General features: G+C 35.8%; 1 protein-coding gene across 18 annotated transcripts in view; it reads right to left on the reverse strand.

Annotated features, from left to right (window-relative positions):
* PTPN20 (protein tyrosine phosphatase non-receptor type 20) overlaps positions 1-18,145 on the reverse strand; it is a 113,462-nt gene that overhangs the window by 62,041 nt on the left and 33,276 nt on the right. For 14 of the 18 annotated variants that reach the window (XR_008292066.1, XR_008292065.1, XM_053207134.1 and 11 more), the window contains one exon: positions 980-1,077. The exons of 3 other annotated variants lie outside the window; for them this stretch is intronic. Coding sequence is in view for 12 of the 15 variants with exons in the window: in XM_053207134.1 (XP_053063109.1) it covers positions 980-1,077 (98 nt within the window). In the remaining 3 variants the exon portion in view is untranslated. Of the gene's footprint in view, positions 1-979; positions 1,078-13,630; positions 13,686-18,145 lie in introns of those variants that run through there. One more of the 18 variants, XM_053207135.1, reaches the window with a different exon arrangement.

Below are 18,145 nucleotides of genomic sequence, written 5' to 3' on the forward strand. Positions count from 1 at the left end.
GGTAAAAAAAAAACAATAAAATGTATTTAGTTCTAGAAGGGAGTCAAGCATGGTTATAAAAACGATCTACTTGGGACATTCTATGAAGGTGCTCATTTTGAAATTATCAGTCCTTCAAGTAGAAAATCATTCTGATCAGAGAAAAGTATCAACAATGGAGCTGAGAGCGCAGCAGTACACTAAAAATTGGAGACTGCCAGTCAGATACGTGATCGTGGGTGGCCCTGATGCAGCCATCTTACATGTCACAGAGGAACGCACAGATTCTTACATGAGAGAACAATCAAACCATAGCACTGTTTTTCAAAGAGCAACATGACTGTCAGCCCTTGGGTGGGGATGGCAACCAAACTGGAAAGTTAGGACAGCAATGTCTGTTCTTGGTACTTATTTTTATCTCTAATAATGCTGCAACTTACAGAATGTGAGTATGAGGACAGCAACATGGTAGAAGTCCCAAAGTTCCAGTAGATAAAAAAAACTGCAAGCCACCCACACGATGACAATGCATTTCGCTTTTTGTGCTTTAATCCTGGCAGTTAACCTCCACAAGGGAGGAGACACATGTCAAGGTGAGAGTTTTTGCCCCAGATTTTTCCCAACTCTCTACCTTTCCATGGTTTGGAGATACTGCACCATGTCTCTATCAATTAAAAATTCCATCATCAATATACCTAAAAGTGCTTCAAATTTTATGTGGAATTTATTCTGTATCTCTATCAGTAGCACAAAATGAAATAGATGCCAAAATAAGTAAACTTTCCAGAATAGTATCAAAGGTTTTTTTTTTTCTTTAGAGTCACAAAGAGTTGCACTCTTTCAAATAGATATTTGGGTCATCTTCAACACCAGAATGAAATGGAACTGAGAATTATTATGCTGAGGAGAACAAAATAGACACCTATTCCTTAGAGGGCTTACTCAGTGATTTAGGCATTAGTCACAATCAATTAGCAGAGATTCCCTCGTCTAGTTTTACCTCACGAGTCACTGATCTAGGTGTCTGACTTGATGAAGGCAAACTCTCCCAGGAAATCACGTCTTTCAAATTAGAGTCCTCTCCCTCCATATCTTTTCCTGAACAAAGAGAAGGGAAGAATTGATCAAATGCAAAGGGCTACACAGAGAAAGGGTGTGCCTTAATGAGAAAAGCCAAGCTACATAAGGGGAATCTACTTTCTTGTTGTAGAGTCATCTCATCTTTATCTCCTGTATTAATCACTTTTCTCCCTGCGTTAAAAAAATAACAGAGCAAACATGATCCTTCTTCTAGGATCATTCTCAGTTCATTTAAGTTAATTTTTGAGAGGTCCCTTTGTTCCTACTTCCATATTATTTAAGAAAGTACTCTTCAGATAAATCCTAAATATACACAACTTACAGAACATATGTACTAGGTATTACAGAATATAATTCTTTCTTCAGGGTCTACTTCTGGGATAAAGAGCAGCGTGTTACATATGCCTCACTTTGACTTCTTGAATTATTAACCATAAATAAATAAGCAAAATGTTAATGTATATAGAAAATCATTTCAGGCTTTATTGAAGAATATAATATGAATCCTCCCTAGGAAACTCTGTGCTGGTTTTATTGTAGGAGCATTGTTAATTACTCTTTCACTGAACAGAGTATTTCAGAGAGGAACCAAAGGAAATATTTTTCTCTGATCTTAGAACTAAGATTTCAGAGTACTGTCCCCCATATCATAGCAGCCATAAATATTATGATTTAGAAATTTTGTGACATGGCTATTATAAAATCAATAGTATAAAATATAGTAAAAAATATAGTAAACAAGTACTTTGTAACAAAAAGTGCACTTGTGAATGTGTTAAAAAGAAAACCAAATAGAAATTGTGAACTATTAAAACACATGAGTTGATTTTATATACATATACATATGTATATATATATGTATCTATCTTAAGAAACATCAATGAAAAAACAACATATCAAAACTAATGTGAAAGTTAGCTAAAGCAGTGTTTAAAGGGGAAATGTACAGTTTTAAATACATTTATAACAAAAACAGAAAAACTGACAAATATTAGGTTTATATGTAATCATAAAGGCTAAGAAAAACTGAGGAAATCTCCAAAAAAAGTAGAAAGTAAGACATCATCAAGAAATACAGCAAATAGAAAATAATTTAAAACAATAGAACAATCAACAAAATCAAAGACTTGAAAAAAAGACTTAAAAATATGCAAACTTCTTTCACTACTCAATTTAATTAAATTAAGAAGGAAAAAGGGCACAGCCACAGACCTAACTATCACTTTTATTTATTTATTTGTTTGTTTGTTTATTTTTGACACAGACAGAGCGTGAGCGGGGTAGGGGCAGTGGGAGAGACAGAGAGAGAATCCAAAGCAGGCTCCAGGCTCTGAGCTGTCAGCACAGAGCCAGACTCGGGGCTCAAACCCACGAACTGGGAGATCATGACCTGACCTGAAGTCAGATGTTACAACTGACTGAGCCACCCAGGCACCCCCCAACTATCACTTTTAGAACTAAATCCTTTTGGGGTGCCTGGGTGGCTCAGTCGGTTAAGTGGTTAAGTGTCAACTCTTTGATTTCTGCTCAGGTCATGATCTCACAGTTCCTGGGATTGAGCTTAGCATCTGGCTCAAGGAGCATCTGACAGCAAGGAGCCTGCTTGGGATCCTCTCTCTCCTTTGCTCTCTGCCCCCACCCCCACTCACACACATTCTCTATCTTTCAGGATGAAAAAATAAACTTTAAAAAAAAAACTTAAAAGAAGTAAGTATCTTTAGACAAATTTGATGAAATGGAAACTTTTATAGAGAATTATAAACCATCAAAATCGACTCAAGAATGTGTAGAAAGCATGAATAATATAATAGCCAGTTTTTAAGTTCAATAATTAAAAATCTCATCCCCAGGAGGTAAAAGGCATCTGGAGGCAGAGAGGCTTCCAGATGAAATTTTATCAAACATTCAATGAACAAAATATCTTTCTTATACTAATTATTTTAGAGATTTTTTTAATGTAAAGTTACCAAATTTATACTAAAAGGTTAAGAAAATTCTCACATAAAAACAAAATATGTAAAATACAAGTAAGAAAAATCATAAGCCAAATTCAAAAATGGACATAGATGCAAAAATCCTAAGTAAAATATTAGTAAAAAGTGCAATGAAAGAAATGTGTAGATTTAAGTAACATTTATCAAAAAAATTCAACGTATGCTCAATATCATACAAATCTATCAATGTAAATGGGTTCATAACAAATGTTAACTAAAGGACAGAAATCACAGTATCATCTGAACATATAACAAAAAATCATTTGAAAAACTCAGTAGTCTTTCAAGGGAGAAATAGAAGGGAACTTCTTTAACTAATAGAAAAGGTTATCTATTCAAAATATTGAGCCAACATTATACTTAATGGTAAAACTTTAGACATATTCTCATTGTTTAAGGAAAACATAAAAATGCCTGCTACTACTACCCTTATTTAACACTGAATAATATATGGGGTCCAAGCACTAAAACAAAAGAAGAAAGGGAAAAAAAAAAACCCTTAGGGATTAGAAACAAAATAAGTAAATCATATATATAAATACTGTAATTGTCTTACACAGAAAATTAAAGAGACTCTATAGTCAAACACTAGAAATAATAAGAAAGTTTGACAGGATAGCTGATAATAAATTAGAAACATTCCATAAACCAACAATAACCAACTAGACATTGCAACAAAAGAAAATGTATCATTCACAATAGAAATAAAAATATAAGGTAACTAGAAATAAACCAAAAGTATATAGTAAAAATTGCAAAATTTTATTGAAGTGTAAAAAAAAATACAATTACTAATGAACCCATGTTCATATAGAAGAAAACCCAGTATCATATAATGATAAGAATCCTTTAAACTAATTCACAGATTCAACGTAAATCCAATCAAAATTCAAGCAGGATGTGTGTGTGTGTGTGTGTGTGTGTGTGTGTGCGCGCACGCGCGCGCTCTGTATGTAGACAAACTAGAGAATACAAGTCTAAGAACAGCAAAGACAACTTGGACAAGGAGAACAGATTGGGGGCATTTGCCCTATCAGATACCAATACTCATTATAAGCTAAAGTAATCAACAATGTGAATTAATGTAAGAATAGAAAAACGGATGAAGAAAAGAGAACAGGGATTCAAAAACAGACACAGGCACATGAGAGCCTTTGCCATTTGATAGTGGTGGCACTGCCGATCAGTAGGGAAAACACTAAAACAAATGGGGTTGGAGAACTGGCTTTCCCACCAGAAAAAAAAAAAAAAAAAGATTATATCCCTATCTCAGAGCATGATAAGATCAAAGATCAAAATATACAAGATAAAATAAAAGAGGCTATTTTTATTATCTCAGCATAGGAATAGATTTTTGAATTATAAAAACACAACTTATAGAAGAAAATATTGATAAATCTGAATATTCAATAAAAAATACTGTCAACAGGGGTACACCTGGCTGGCTCAGTCAAAAGAGCATCTGACTCTTGATCTCAGGGTTGTGTATTCAAGCCCCATCTTGGGTGTAGAGATTACTTAAAAATAAATTCTTAAAAAAACAAAAATAAAATATACTGTCAACAAAGCTTTAAAAATGCATTCACCAGGAAGAAGGGATATAAAGGATATATATCTAGGATACATATAGAATTCTTGAAATTCAATAGGAAGACAAGCCAATAGAAAATAACGAGTAAAGTATATTAAACTAGCGGATACTCTTAGTTGGAAGTAACAACAACCAACCTCTGCTGATTTGAGAATAAATAAAATTCATTGCATGTCCTCTGGACAACTCCTCTAACCACCAAAAAAGCTGAGCAGAAAGTCATTGGTCTCCTGAATGCTGAGGGTGCACATTTACACTCCTGATACTGAAGGCTAAAACTGCACCATACTAAAAATCATTGAATATATATGTGTAGAATTATATCTGGACTTTTTACTTGGTTCCATTGATTCCTACTTCTGTCCTTATGCTAGTGTCATAGTATCTTAATTATTACAGCTCTGTAAGATGTCTAGAAATCAAGTGGTTTAAGTCTTTCAATGTTGTTCTTTGTCAAAACTGTTGCTATTCTTAAAGCATTTTTAAAAGTTTATTTATTTTTATTTTGAGAGACACAGAGACAGCGAGAATGGTGGAGGGGCAGAAAGAGAGGGGCAGAGAGAATCCCAAGCAGGCTCTGTGCTACCAGCAGAGTCCGATGCGGGGCTCGAACCCACAAAACGTGAGATCATGACCTGAGCCGAAACCAAGAGTTGGATGCCTAACCGACTGAGCCACCCAGGTGCCCCCAAAATTGTTGCTATTATTTTTGGGGGGTAATTTAATGGTAATTAATTTCAAAAAGTAATTCTGAAATAGCATGGAAAGAAAAAGAAAATCCTTATGTCACATCATTTTTAAAAAAAGAAATAAATCAGAGATCTAAATCTAAAAACTAAACTGTAAATTTTAGAAATAAACAGGAGAGAATGTGATTTACAATTATGCAAATGTCTTAGTACACAAAAAACATGAAAGGTAAAAGAAAAACTGATAAATTAAATTTCATCAAAATTCACTGTTTAATAATTTCTCAGAAGTTTTCTCTTGATTTTATACAATCAGTAAATTTCCATGTGTCATATATCATACCTTAATTTCACCTCTTTGATCCCAGTTCATTCATGTGGCTCACGATTTTGCTCAAGTTCCCTAATCTCTCTATGCTTCAGGCTCATCATCTATAGAACAGAAATACTAACAGTGCCTGTGTCATAAGGATGTTATAATGATGGAGGGAGTTAAGATGGCAGAAAAGTAGGGGAACTGGGATTTTCCTCATCCCTCAAACACAACTCTATCGAGGTCAGATCACTTGGAACATCCAAGAAATCAATCTGCAGAGTGGCAGAAGGATCTCTACAGTTGGAGGGAGACAGCTTGGCAGGATCGAGGTGTGTCTATGTGACTTGGGGGAGATAAAACAGCATAGGCACGAAGGGGAGGGAACCCCTTCTGTGGAGAGACAAAAGGGAGAGAAAGAGGGGTTGTGAAAGGGTGGTATGGAGTTAGCACAAGAGGAAAACCTCTCTGGACCACAGACTGAGGAATGAGAAGTACAGAGAGCGCCAGTTTTTCTTTTTTGCAAACAGCCTTAGGCACTAAAACTTAGAGGTTCGAGTGCACAACCTTCTCTGGAGTGAATCCAGGAGCCTTGGCATACGCTCCTGGGGAGGAGCAAAGAGGCCCTGGAGTGCATAATGTGGTACAGCAATCTCAGAGGTGCACTGAGAGAGAACAGTCCCTTTCTCGGACTCTGGGAAGAGGGTTTATTGTGTACCCAAGGACAAAAGACCCTGCAGGCACCAGCCAAAGGCCTTTTATCAGCAGGGTGGAAAGGCTCTACTCTGGAACAGGGGAGAGAAGACACACCAAGCCGGGTCCTTTAAGACTTCGGGTTTTGAATCCCAGAGAATCAAAGATATTTATGTCCTAACGTGGAGGCACCCAAATATATAAATCAATTAATCACAAACATAAGCAAACTTATTGATAATAATACCATAATTGTAGGAGACCGTAATACTCCACTTACAACAATGGACAGATAATCTAGGCAGAAAATCGGTAAGGAAACAACAGCTCTGAATGACACATTGGACCACATGGACTTAACAGATATATTCAGAATATTTTATCCTAAAGCAGCAGAATACACATTCTTCTCAAGTGCACATGGGACATTCAACAAAATAGATCCCATATTGGGTCACAAAACAGCCTTCAACAGGTACAAAAAGACTAAGATCATACCATGCATATTTTCAGATCACAACACTATGAAACTTGAAATCAACCACAAGAAAATATTTGGAAAGCCCCCAAATACATGGAGGTTAAAAAACATCCTATTAAAGAACGAATGGGTTAACCAGGAAATTAAAGAAGAAATTTAAAAATACATGAAAACAAATGAAAATTAAAACATAACAGTCCAAACCCTTTGAAATGCAGCAAAGGCAGTCCTAAGAGGAAAATACATTGCAATTCAGGACTATCTCAAGAAGCAAGAAAGGTTCTAAATATACAACCTAACCTTACACCTAAAGGTGCTAGAAAAGAAGCAGCAAATCAAGCCCAAAGCCCACAGAAGAAGGGAAATAACAAAGATCAGAGCAGAAATAAACAATATAGAATCAAAAAAAAAATAGTACAAGAGATCAATGAAACTAAAAGCTGATGTTTTGAAAGAATAAACAAAATTGATAAATGCCCACACAGACTTCTCAAAAAGACAAGACAGAGGACCCAAATAGATAAAATCACGAATGAAAGAGGAGAGATCACAACCAACACCACAGAAATACTAACAATTATTAGAGAATACTATGAAAAATTATATGCCAACAAACTGGACGATCTGGAAAAAAATGGAAAAATTCCTAGACAGTCACACACTACCAAAACTCAAATGGGAAGAAATAGAAAATCTGAACAGATGCGTAGCCAGCAAAGAAATTAAATCAGTTATCAAAAATCTCCCAAGAAGTAAGAATCCTGGGCCAGATGGCTTCCCAGGGGAATTGTGCCAGACATTTAAAGCAGAGTTAACACCTATTCTCCTCAAACTGTTCCAAAAAACAGAAATGGAAGGAAAGCTTCCACACTCATTCTATGAAGTCAGCATTACCTTGATTCCAAAACCAGACATAGACTCCACTAAAAAGGAGAATTACAGGCCAATATTCCTGATGAACCTGGATACAAAAATTCTCAACAAGATACTAGCAAATCGAATTCAACAGTACATTAAAAGAATTATTCACCATGATCAAGTGGGATTTATTCCTGGGCTGCAGGGCTGGTTTTAATATTTGCAAATCAATTAAGTGCTAAGGTCACATTAATAGAAGAAAGGATAAGAACCATATGATGCTTTCAATAGATGCAGAAAAAGCATTTGACATAAAACAGCATCCTTTCTTGGTAAAAACCCTCAAGAAAGTTGGGATGCAAGGAACATCAGAAATGCCATATATGAAAGGCCCACAGCTAATATCATCCTCAATAGGGAAAAACTGAGAGCTTTCCCTCTAAGATCAGGAACACGACAGGGATATCCATTCTCACCACTGTTGCTCAACATAATGTTGGAAGTCCTAACCTCAGCAATCAGACAACAAAAAGAAATAAATGGCATCCAAATTGCAAAGAAGTCAACCTTTCACTCTTCACAGATGACATGATACTCTACGTGGAAAATCCGAAAGACTCCACCAAAAAACTGCTAGAGCTGATACGTGAATTCAGCAAAGTCGCAGGATATAATAGCAATATACAGAAATTGGTCGCATTTCTATAAACCAATAATGAAACAACAGAAAAAGATATCAAGGAATCCCATGTACAACTGCACCAAAAACCATAAAATACCTAGAAATAATCCTAACCAAAGAGGTAAAAGGTATGTATGCTGAAAACTACAGAAAGCTCATGAAAGAAACTGAAGAAGGCACAAAGAAATGGAAAAACGTTCCATGCTCATGGATTGGAAGAATAAATATTGTTAAAATGTTGATACTAACTAAAGCAATCTACACATTCAATGCAATTCCTATCAAAATTACACCAGCATTCTTCACAGAGCTACAACAAACAATCCTAAAATTTGTACAGAACAAGAAAATAGACCGAATAACCAAAGTAATGTTGAAAAAGGAAACCAAAGCTGGAGGCATCACAATTCCAGACTTCAAACTGTATTACAAAGCTGTAATTATCAAGACAGTATGGTGTTGGCACAAAAACAGACACATAAATCAATGGAACAGAATAGAGAACCCAGAAATGGACCCATATATATATGGCCAACTAATCTTTGACAAAGCAGGAAAGAGTATCCAGTGGAAAAAAGACAGTCTCTTTAGCAAATGGGAGAACTGGACAGCAACATGCAGAAGAATGAACCTGGACCACTTTCTTACACCGTACACAAAAATAAACTCAAAATGGATCAAAGACCTAAATGTAAGACAGGAAGCCATCAAAATCCTACAGGATAATCCTTCAGCCACCTCTTTGACCAAGGCCACAGAAACTTCTTACTTACCATGTCTCTGGAGGCAAGGGAAACAAAAGCAAAAATGAACTACTGGGACCTCATCCAAATTAAAAGCTTCTGCACGGAGAAAGAAACAATCAACATAACTAAAAGGCAACCGACGGAATGGGAGAAGACATTTCCAAATGACATATCAGATAAAGGGTTAGTATCCAAAATCTATAAAAAACTTACCAAACTCAAGACCCAAAAACCAAATAATCTAGTGAAGAAATGGGCAGAAGACATGAATAGACACTTTTTCTTTTTGTTGTCTGATTGCTGAGGCTAGGACTTCCAACATTATGTTGAGCAACAGTGGTGAGACGCTTTTCCAGAAGACATGCAGATGGCTAACAGACACATGAAAAGATGCTCACCATCACTCATCATCAGGGAAATACAAATCAAAACCACAATGAGATTCTATACAAATTTTAGGATTGCTTGTTCTAGTTTCTAGAAGAATGCTGGTGCAATTTTGATTGGGATTGCATTCAATGTATTGAATGCATTGAATGCATAGATTGCTTTGGAAACCAATTTGACATAAATTATATATAAAAAAAAACACAATCACAATGAGATACCACTTCACACCTGTCAGAATGGCTAAAATTAACAAGTCAGGAAACAACAGATGTTGGAGAAGATAGGGAGAAAGGGGAACCCTTTGTTCTGTTGGTGGGAATGCAAACTGGTACAGCCACTCTAGAAAACATTATGGAGGTTCCTCAAAAAATTAAAAAGAGAACTACTCAATGATCCAGCAACTGTAGTACTAGGAATTTATCCAGAGGATACAAAAATGCTGATTCAAAGGGGCACATGCACCCAATGTTTATAGCAGCACTATCAACAATAGCCAAATTATGGAAAGAGCCCAAATGTCCATCAATTGATGAATGGATTAAGGTGTGGTATACACACACACACACACACACACACACACAATGGAATACTACTCAGTGATAAATAAGGAATAAAATCTTGCCATTTGCAACAATGTGGATAGAACTGGAGGGTATTATGTTAAGTGAAATAAGTCAGAGAAAAACAGGTATCATACAATTTCACTCATATGTGGAATTTGAGAAACTCAACAGATGAACACAGGGGAAGGGAAGGAAAAATAAAACAGAGAAGGAGGCAAACCATAAAAGACTCTTACAGAGAACAAACTGAGGGTTGCTGGATGGGAGGTGTGGGGGTGGGGGGTGGGCAGGGGCAATGTGTTAAACGGGTGATGGGCATTAAGGAGGGCACTTTTCAGGATGAGCACTGGGTGTCATATGTAAGAGATGAATCACTGGGTTCTACTCCGGAAGCCAAGACTACACTGTATGTTAACTAAAGGATATTTTTTTTAAAAAAAGATGTTTTAATGATTAGATGAGGTATTATACTTGAAACACTCAACAAAGTGCTGACAGGGTCAGCATTTAACATGTTGGTTATTACTGTTAATGTTTCAAGAATTCACTTTCTTCATTTACATTTTTTAAGATTTATTCCATTAAACCATGTGATTATTTTTCAATCTGTTGAAAAGAACTATCCAAAAGCTAGAAACAATGGTACTACAGTAGCAACAAAAAGCCCAATGTCCAGATCTTGGTTCCTAAATACTATTCTCCAATAAAAGGAAACAAATCTCTGTGGAGAAATGGCTGAATTTAGGGCTAGGGTGTGGGTAAATACAAGATAAGCCTGCAGTATCTTGCAAAGCAATAAATTAATGAAATGCTAAAAAAAAAAAAAAAACACAAAACACAAATATGGGATAAAGACAAGACACAGGAGTCAACCTGAAAGACATTCCAAGGGCCAGGGCTAGAACAATTTGAACAATAAGCTAAATGACAATTGGATTATAATAAAGTATAAAATAAATACAAATGATTCCAAACTCATAAACAAATGATCAAATAAATAAGTAGGGGAGAAGAGAGAAAATATTTTTATAGAATAATCCCAAAAACCATATATATACCTCCTCTTCCAACAGGTAGAGTTTAATTCTTGCTCCCTTCCCCACTCATGAGAGCAGACTACACTTAGTGGCTCACTTCCAAAGAGTGAGAAAAGGGAAACACAATAAATTTGTAGTAGAGAAAACACCTCTAGTAAATACCACCTTAACCATTATCAGTAGTGTCATGTGGATGTCATGTGCCTCCTGACATCATGTGACAAGAAGGGAACTTCACTTCTGTGGTGTTCCTCTCCCAAACCTGTAATATTTTATGTCAAATACGTTTCTTAGAAAACTTCTTGGAGCAGCGCCAAATTCTAGTCCCGGGCTGTCTATCTCAGACCTTTATATGGGAAACAAATAACCTTACAGCTCTTAAAAGCCATCAGTGTTTCAGTTTTTCTACCATTCACAACGGTACCTAATCCTGGCATTCAATGGGTCTAGTAGATTTGGGAGATTCACTTACTTTCCTGGTCCTCCCAAAAGTTGTTTCAAATCTTGCCTATTCTCCTAAGCCTGTAACATATCCATATCTTCCCCTCACTCCCAGCAGTGGACCAACCTGCACTTCACAGACAAAATAAATCCATCCGTTGGAATTCTCTTGCATCCTTGATGCATAACAGACCAATCCTCCACCTCTGCACATCTGACCTCTTCCTAGGGTGGTAGGTAACACAGGAGCCACGCGCCCTCCATTTAGGCATTGGATCCCTATCCCTACCCTGCAACCACACATACATCCTGCTCTTCATCAAAATTTTCACCTTGTTTAACATCCATTGTCGCTTTTTGCCTGATTCAGTCTTTTATAATGGGTACAAAATGATAATTTTCCAACCCTAGCACTGCCCCCCACTTGCTTTTGTTGTGGTACAAAACATAAAACATAAAATTTACCATCATAACCATTCTTAAGTATACAGCTCAGAAGTGTTGACTACATGCATATCGTTGTGAAGAAGACCCCCAGAACATTTTTAGCTTGCAAATCTGAAACTTAGTACCCATTACACAACTCCACTTTTCCCACTCCCCCCAGGCCCTAGTAACCACTATTATCTTTCTGTTTCTATTTATTTGACCATCTACGATACCTCATACAAGTAGAATCATACAGTACTTGTCCTTTTGTGACTGGCTTATTTTACTTAGCATAATATCCTCAAGATTCATCCATGTTGTAGCATGTGACAGGATTTTCTTCCTTTTTAAGGTTGAATGATATTCTGTTGTATGACTATACCACATATTGTTTATCCATTCACCCATTAATTCCCAGTCTTATCAGCTATAGCTGACAGGCAGCATTGTATATGTTTAAGGTGTACAGCACAATGATCTGACTTATGTACACCCAGAAATGACTACCAGACCAGTTTAGTTAGCATTCAGCATCTCATACAGATCCTCTTAACAACTTTCACATACAACACACAACGCTGTTAACCAGAGAGACATCAGGTTGTATATGACATCCCTAGCACTTTATCATCTTATACCTGTAAGTTTGTACCTTTTGATTATCTTCATCCAAATCTCCCCTCAACCCACCCCCTCCACTTCTGGTAACCACAAATCTGATCTCTTTTTCTAAGGTTTTGTGCACTTTTTCATTTGTTCAGATTCCACACATAAGTGAGACCACACAGTATTTGTCTTTCTCTCTCTGATTTTTTTCACTTAGCATAATGCCCTAAGGTTCCATCCATGTAATTGCAAATAGAGGGTTTTCCTTCTTTTTTATGGCTGAATAATATTCCTGTGTGTATAGTTCCATTTTTTACATGTGAATATTTCATTTTCCCAGTACGATTTATTGAAGAGACTGTCTTTTCTCCATTGAATATTCTTAGCTCCCATGTAAAACAGAAGTTGACCATATATGTATGAGTGTATTGCTGGGTTCTCAGTTCTGTTCCATTGGTCTATGTATCTGTCTTTATGTCAGTACCATACTGTTTTGATCACTATAGCTTTATAATATAGCTTGCAATACAAAGTGTTATGGTCTTTTGTGGTGCCATATAAATTTTAGGATTGTTTTTCTACTTCTGTACAGAATTCCATTGGAGTATCAATAGGGATTTCACTGAATCCATAAACGACTTTGGGTAGTGTGCACATTTTTAACAGTTTTAATTCTTCCAGTCCATGAACAGGGTATAACTTTCCGTTCATTTGTGCCTTCTTCCTTTTCTTTCATCAATGTAACGACACAAATTTTAAACACAGACACAGTAAGAAACAGAAAGTCCAAATAAAGAAGTTGAATTTGGGTCAAAAATCTTGGAAAAGACATGCAAACAACCTCTAGGGCTCTATGACTTCACTTATACCAAATATTTCAGGAATAAATAATACCAATTCTACACAAAGAATTTCAGAAAATAAAAGAAGATAGAATACTTCCCAAAAACGCTTTATGACACCAGACATCCCCTGCTATCAAAAACAGACAAGAATATTAAAAGAGAACACCACTACCTCTCATGAACATATTTAAAAAAAAATAAGTCTTTAATTACCTCGTGCTGGTTCAATTAAATATCCATATTCAAACATTCCAGAAGGATCACAGATCTAAATTTGAGAAGTTAAACAATAAGCCTTTAGAAGAAAATATAAGAAAATATCTTCATGACCTTCAGAAAGTGAATATTTCTAAAACAAACACCAGTCCTAAAGAAAAACATTGAAAAATTGGACTTCCTTAAAATTAAAAATTTCTCTTCATCAAATGATATTATTAAGAAAGTAAAAAGGCAAGAGTGCCAGGGTGGCTCAGTCAGAAGAGCATACAACTCAATCTTGGGGTCATGAGTTGGAGCCCCACATGAAGTGTAGAGACAACTTAAAAAAAAAAACAACCTTAAAAAAAAGTAAAAAGACAAACCACAGAATGGGAAAAGATATTTGCAATACATATATCCTATAATAAACTCACTTAAATGACACATAAAGAACTTCTGCAAATGGGGGCACATGAGTGGCTCAGTTGGTTAAGCATCCAACGCTTGATTTTGGCTCAGGTCATGATCTCATGGTTTGTGAGTTCAAGTCCTGCAACAGGCTCTGTGTTGCTTGGGATTCTCTCTTCCTCCGCATCTCTCTGTCCCTCCCCAGCATGCACACATATGTGTGCTCTCACTCTCTCAAAATAAATATTTTTTTTAAAAAAGGACTTCTACAAATGAATAAGAAAATGAGAGTACTTAATAGAAGAACAGGAAAAGTGTTTGAACAGCTAACACAGATAAAAAGATAAGGAAGGATATGAAAAAGTACTTAACTTCACTAATCAACAAGGAAATAAAAATTAAAATCAAAATGTAATGTTACTACACAGCCACTAGGTTGACAAAATGAAAAACACAAATAATACAAATAAGTTTTGACGAGGATGTGGAACCACTGAAACTTTCAAACGCTGCTGGTGGATTAACCACTTTGGAAAATTGGTAGGCACGGCTACCACACCTCAACAGATGCAAACTTTATGAACCAGCATCTCATTCCTATGTATATATCCCCAATGTACATATATCCCTATGTATATATCCCCTATGTACATATCCTATGTATATATTCACCAAAAGACATTTACATGGATATTCATAGCAGTACCATTTGTAATAAAGACTACTAACACTCTGTTTACTTAAAACAATGAATAAACAAACTGTAGTATATCCATTGAGTAGAATGTTACCCAGCAGTAAGAATGAACAAGTCACAACTACGTACAGTAACATGTTTGCATCTCACAAATAAAACATTAAGTAAAAGAAGTCAGACTCAAAAAAGTACATAAAATGTGAATACATTTACATAAAGATCCAAAGCAAGCAAAATTAAACTATGGTATTAGAAGTAAGGGCAGTAGTTATCCTTTGAGAAAGGGACTCAAAAGATGTACTAGGATTCTGGTAACATCCTGCTTCTTGATCTGAGTTCTGGTTACAAAGGTGCACTCCCTTTGTGAAAATTCACTGAGCTTGTACATTTATGAGTACTTTATCACATGTATATAAAATAAACTATATTGAGATAGTATTTTATTGTATTTCAATAAAAATTCAAGGAAAAAAAGACAAGCTAGAAGCTGGGAGATTTTTGATTTATGTATTAAAGATAAGGTTATTAGCTACAAAATACAGAATATATGAATTTTTTTAAAAACCAAAACAAAAAAAACCCCAGAAAATTCAAATGAAATGGAAATAGCCTAATAAATAAAAAAGATGACAACCTTGCCAGCATTCAGGAAAATGCTTATTAAAATAGTGTGATACCACTTTAACTGATCAGTTGGGAAAAATCATTAAAATGGATAACATTCACTATTGATGAGGGTTTAGGGAAATAGGCTAAAGGGAAAGTAAATTGAAATAGTATCAATCCCCTTAAATGTACATAAATTTTAACCAGAAATCCCTCCTCTATGTATCTCTCATAAAGAAATACTGACACATGTAAATATTGATCGAAGAACAAGAATGTTTACTGTAGTACTGTTTGGGACAATAAAAATTTGGGGAAAAAAACCCCAAAATGTCCTTCAATTATGGGACAATTAATAAATTAAGACATCCATAAAATGGAAATCTAATAGACCATCCTAAATTTCCCTGATTTCTATCCCACTGCCCTTTCAAAGGCTTTCAAACTTCATAAAGTTCTACTGAGTCAAAACGGTTTGTGACATACAGCACAGTAAGTTATAAATAATAATTAAATAACTAAAATTGCAGGTTTATATGTTCATATCAGAAGTAAAGTTATTAATTTAATAATATTTTGTTAAGAGCCCCCTGATAGAAAGGCTGTGGTTTTGATGCCCTGTAGAACACTAACCAGTTTTATTTCTAATTCAGCAAAGTTATTTCGAAATGCCTTCCCTAATAGACAACACATACCCTGTTCCTCAAAATGCTCTTTCAACCAGCACTACTCCCTGATTATTTAATGAGTTGAATAAATTACTTGAGACAGCTTTTTTCCATATTTGGAAGGGTTTTCCTCTAATACAAGGTAGCTAAATGAAGTGACACTTGAATGCTGAGTGATTTTTCAAGCATATATGATTTTAACCTTTAGAAAAAAGGGATTGTCTCCTTGTCTACAATGCTTTTGAGAATTTTGTCAAGTCTGAGGCTTTCAAAATTTGATTTGAATAAGTGAAAAACCTTCAAGTTTACTAGACCTTGCACTTTTTAAATAACCTACCTTCTTTAAAGGAATGCAGGGCTCTGTTAAGAATTTTTTAAAACTAAAAAACCCGCTAGATTTACTGACCCACTTTTTGTGCCTATAACAGACAGCTTCCTCTCTGCTAATTTATATACATAATGGCATTTATTGTTACAATAGCATCTCATCGTCTAGTTAGATTTTATATTTAATAGTCTAGCAGTCTCTCAAGAGATTCCCTTATATGATTCTATTCAAACTTATATAGGCTCATATCAGACAATCACGATTTCATCACTGAATACCACAGGTCATTCACAAGTTCAGCCAGAGTCTCCCTTTGTAATCTCGGATTCCATGCCCTGCCCTCTGGAGCACCACAGAACATGCCCTTTCACAATAGCTCTTGGCACATTTGTACACTGGTGTAACATCTACTGTTAGGTTCTCTTCTCCAGGATTCACATCCCTACTTCCTTATTCCACTCCCTCCAATTCCTCTCTTATTCTACACTGAAAATAAATGTGATAAAACTTACTTCATGTCTGAGAAATCCTTTACTGTAGCTTCCAGTGAGATAATTTGATAAGCTAATAATATGATGCTTTTCTTTTTTTTTTAAGTTTATTTATTTATTTATTGAGAGAGAGAGAGAGAGAGAGAGAGAAAGGCAGCAAGAGAGGGAAAGAGAGAATCCTAAGCTCCGTGCTGGCAGCATGGAGCCCAACTCAGGGTTTGATCCCATGAACCAAACCATGAGATTATGACCTGAGCTGAAATCAAAAGTTGGACGCTTAACTGCCTGAACCACCCAGGTTCCCCAGTATGATGCTATTCTGACTCTAATGCACAACCTGGGACCTGTTTTATTCACCCTCACTGAAAGCTTTTGGGATTTTCCCCTGTGAGTGGAAATTTTACAGTAATGTTCCTTGATGTGGTGTCTTTTTTTTCCTTTTGTTTCACTAGTTCTTGAACTCACTCTCAAACCTAGAAACTTATGTCCTTCAGTCTGTGAACTTTTTAGTAAGTAGCTCCTCAGTTGCTTTTTTTTTTTTCCTGAATTCCTATTAGTTACATGCAGACTATCTTGAATTCATCTTCTAATCTTATCTTTGCTCTATTTTTTATCTCTTTATCCTATTTTCTGAAAGATATATCTAACTTTATATTCAATTCTGATATTTCTGTTAGCAGTTGCTAAATTTCTAACAGCTCTTTTTATTGATTGATTGGTCCTTGTTTTGACAATCCTGTTCACGTTTCTTGGTGCAGTATTGTCTCAGTTCTCTAAGCATATTAATTACAGTATTTACTTACTTGTTTTCTACCTGCATTGTCTCTGAATTCATTCTTTTTTTAAATTTTTTTTAACATTTATTTTTGAGAGAGAGACAGACAGACAGACAAAGCATGAACAGGGGAGGGGCAGAGAGAGAGGGAGACACAGAATCCAAAGCAGGCTCTAGGCTCTGAACTGTCAGCACAGAGCCCAACACAGGGCTCGAACCCATGAACTGTGAAATCATAACCTGAGCCGAAGTCAGACACTTAACCGACTGAGCCACCCAGGCGCTCCTGTCTGAACTCATTCTTTTCCCATTTGTTTATTTTACTCAAAGGCTTTCCTTAGATATCTATCTGGTGACCTTTGGCCATTCATTCATGCATAACACTAAGATATTAAGAAGGGGTGTGTGTGTGTGTGTGTGTGTGTGTGTGTGTGTGTCTTTGACTAGTAGTAAGTAGTCCTTGTTATATGAAAATTCAAAGACAGAGGGAGACACACATACATTGTCCTTTAATTGAGAACTTCCCAAAGTCTGTAGATGTTTCCTCAGAAAAGCCA

Source organism: Acinonyx jubatus, chromosome D2 (assembly GCF_027475565.1).
Source record: "Acinonyx jubatus isolate Ajub_Pintada_27869175 chromosome D2, VMU_Ajub_asm_v1.0, whole genome shotgun sequence".
In the NCBI taxonomy this organism is placed as follows: Eukaryota; Metazoa; Chordata; class Mammalia; order Carnivora; family Felidae; genus Acinonyx; species Acinonyx jubatus.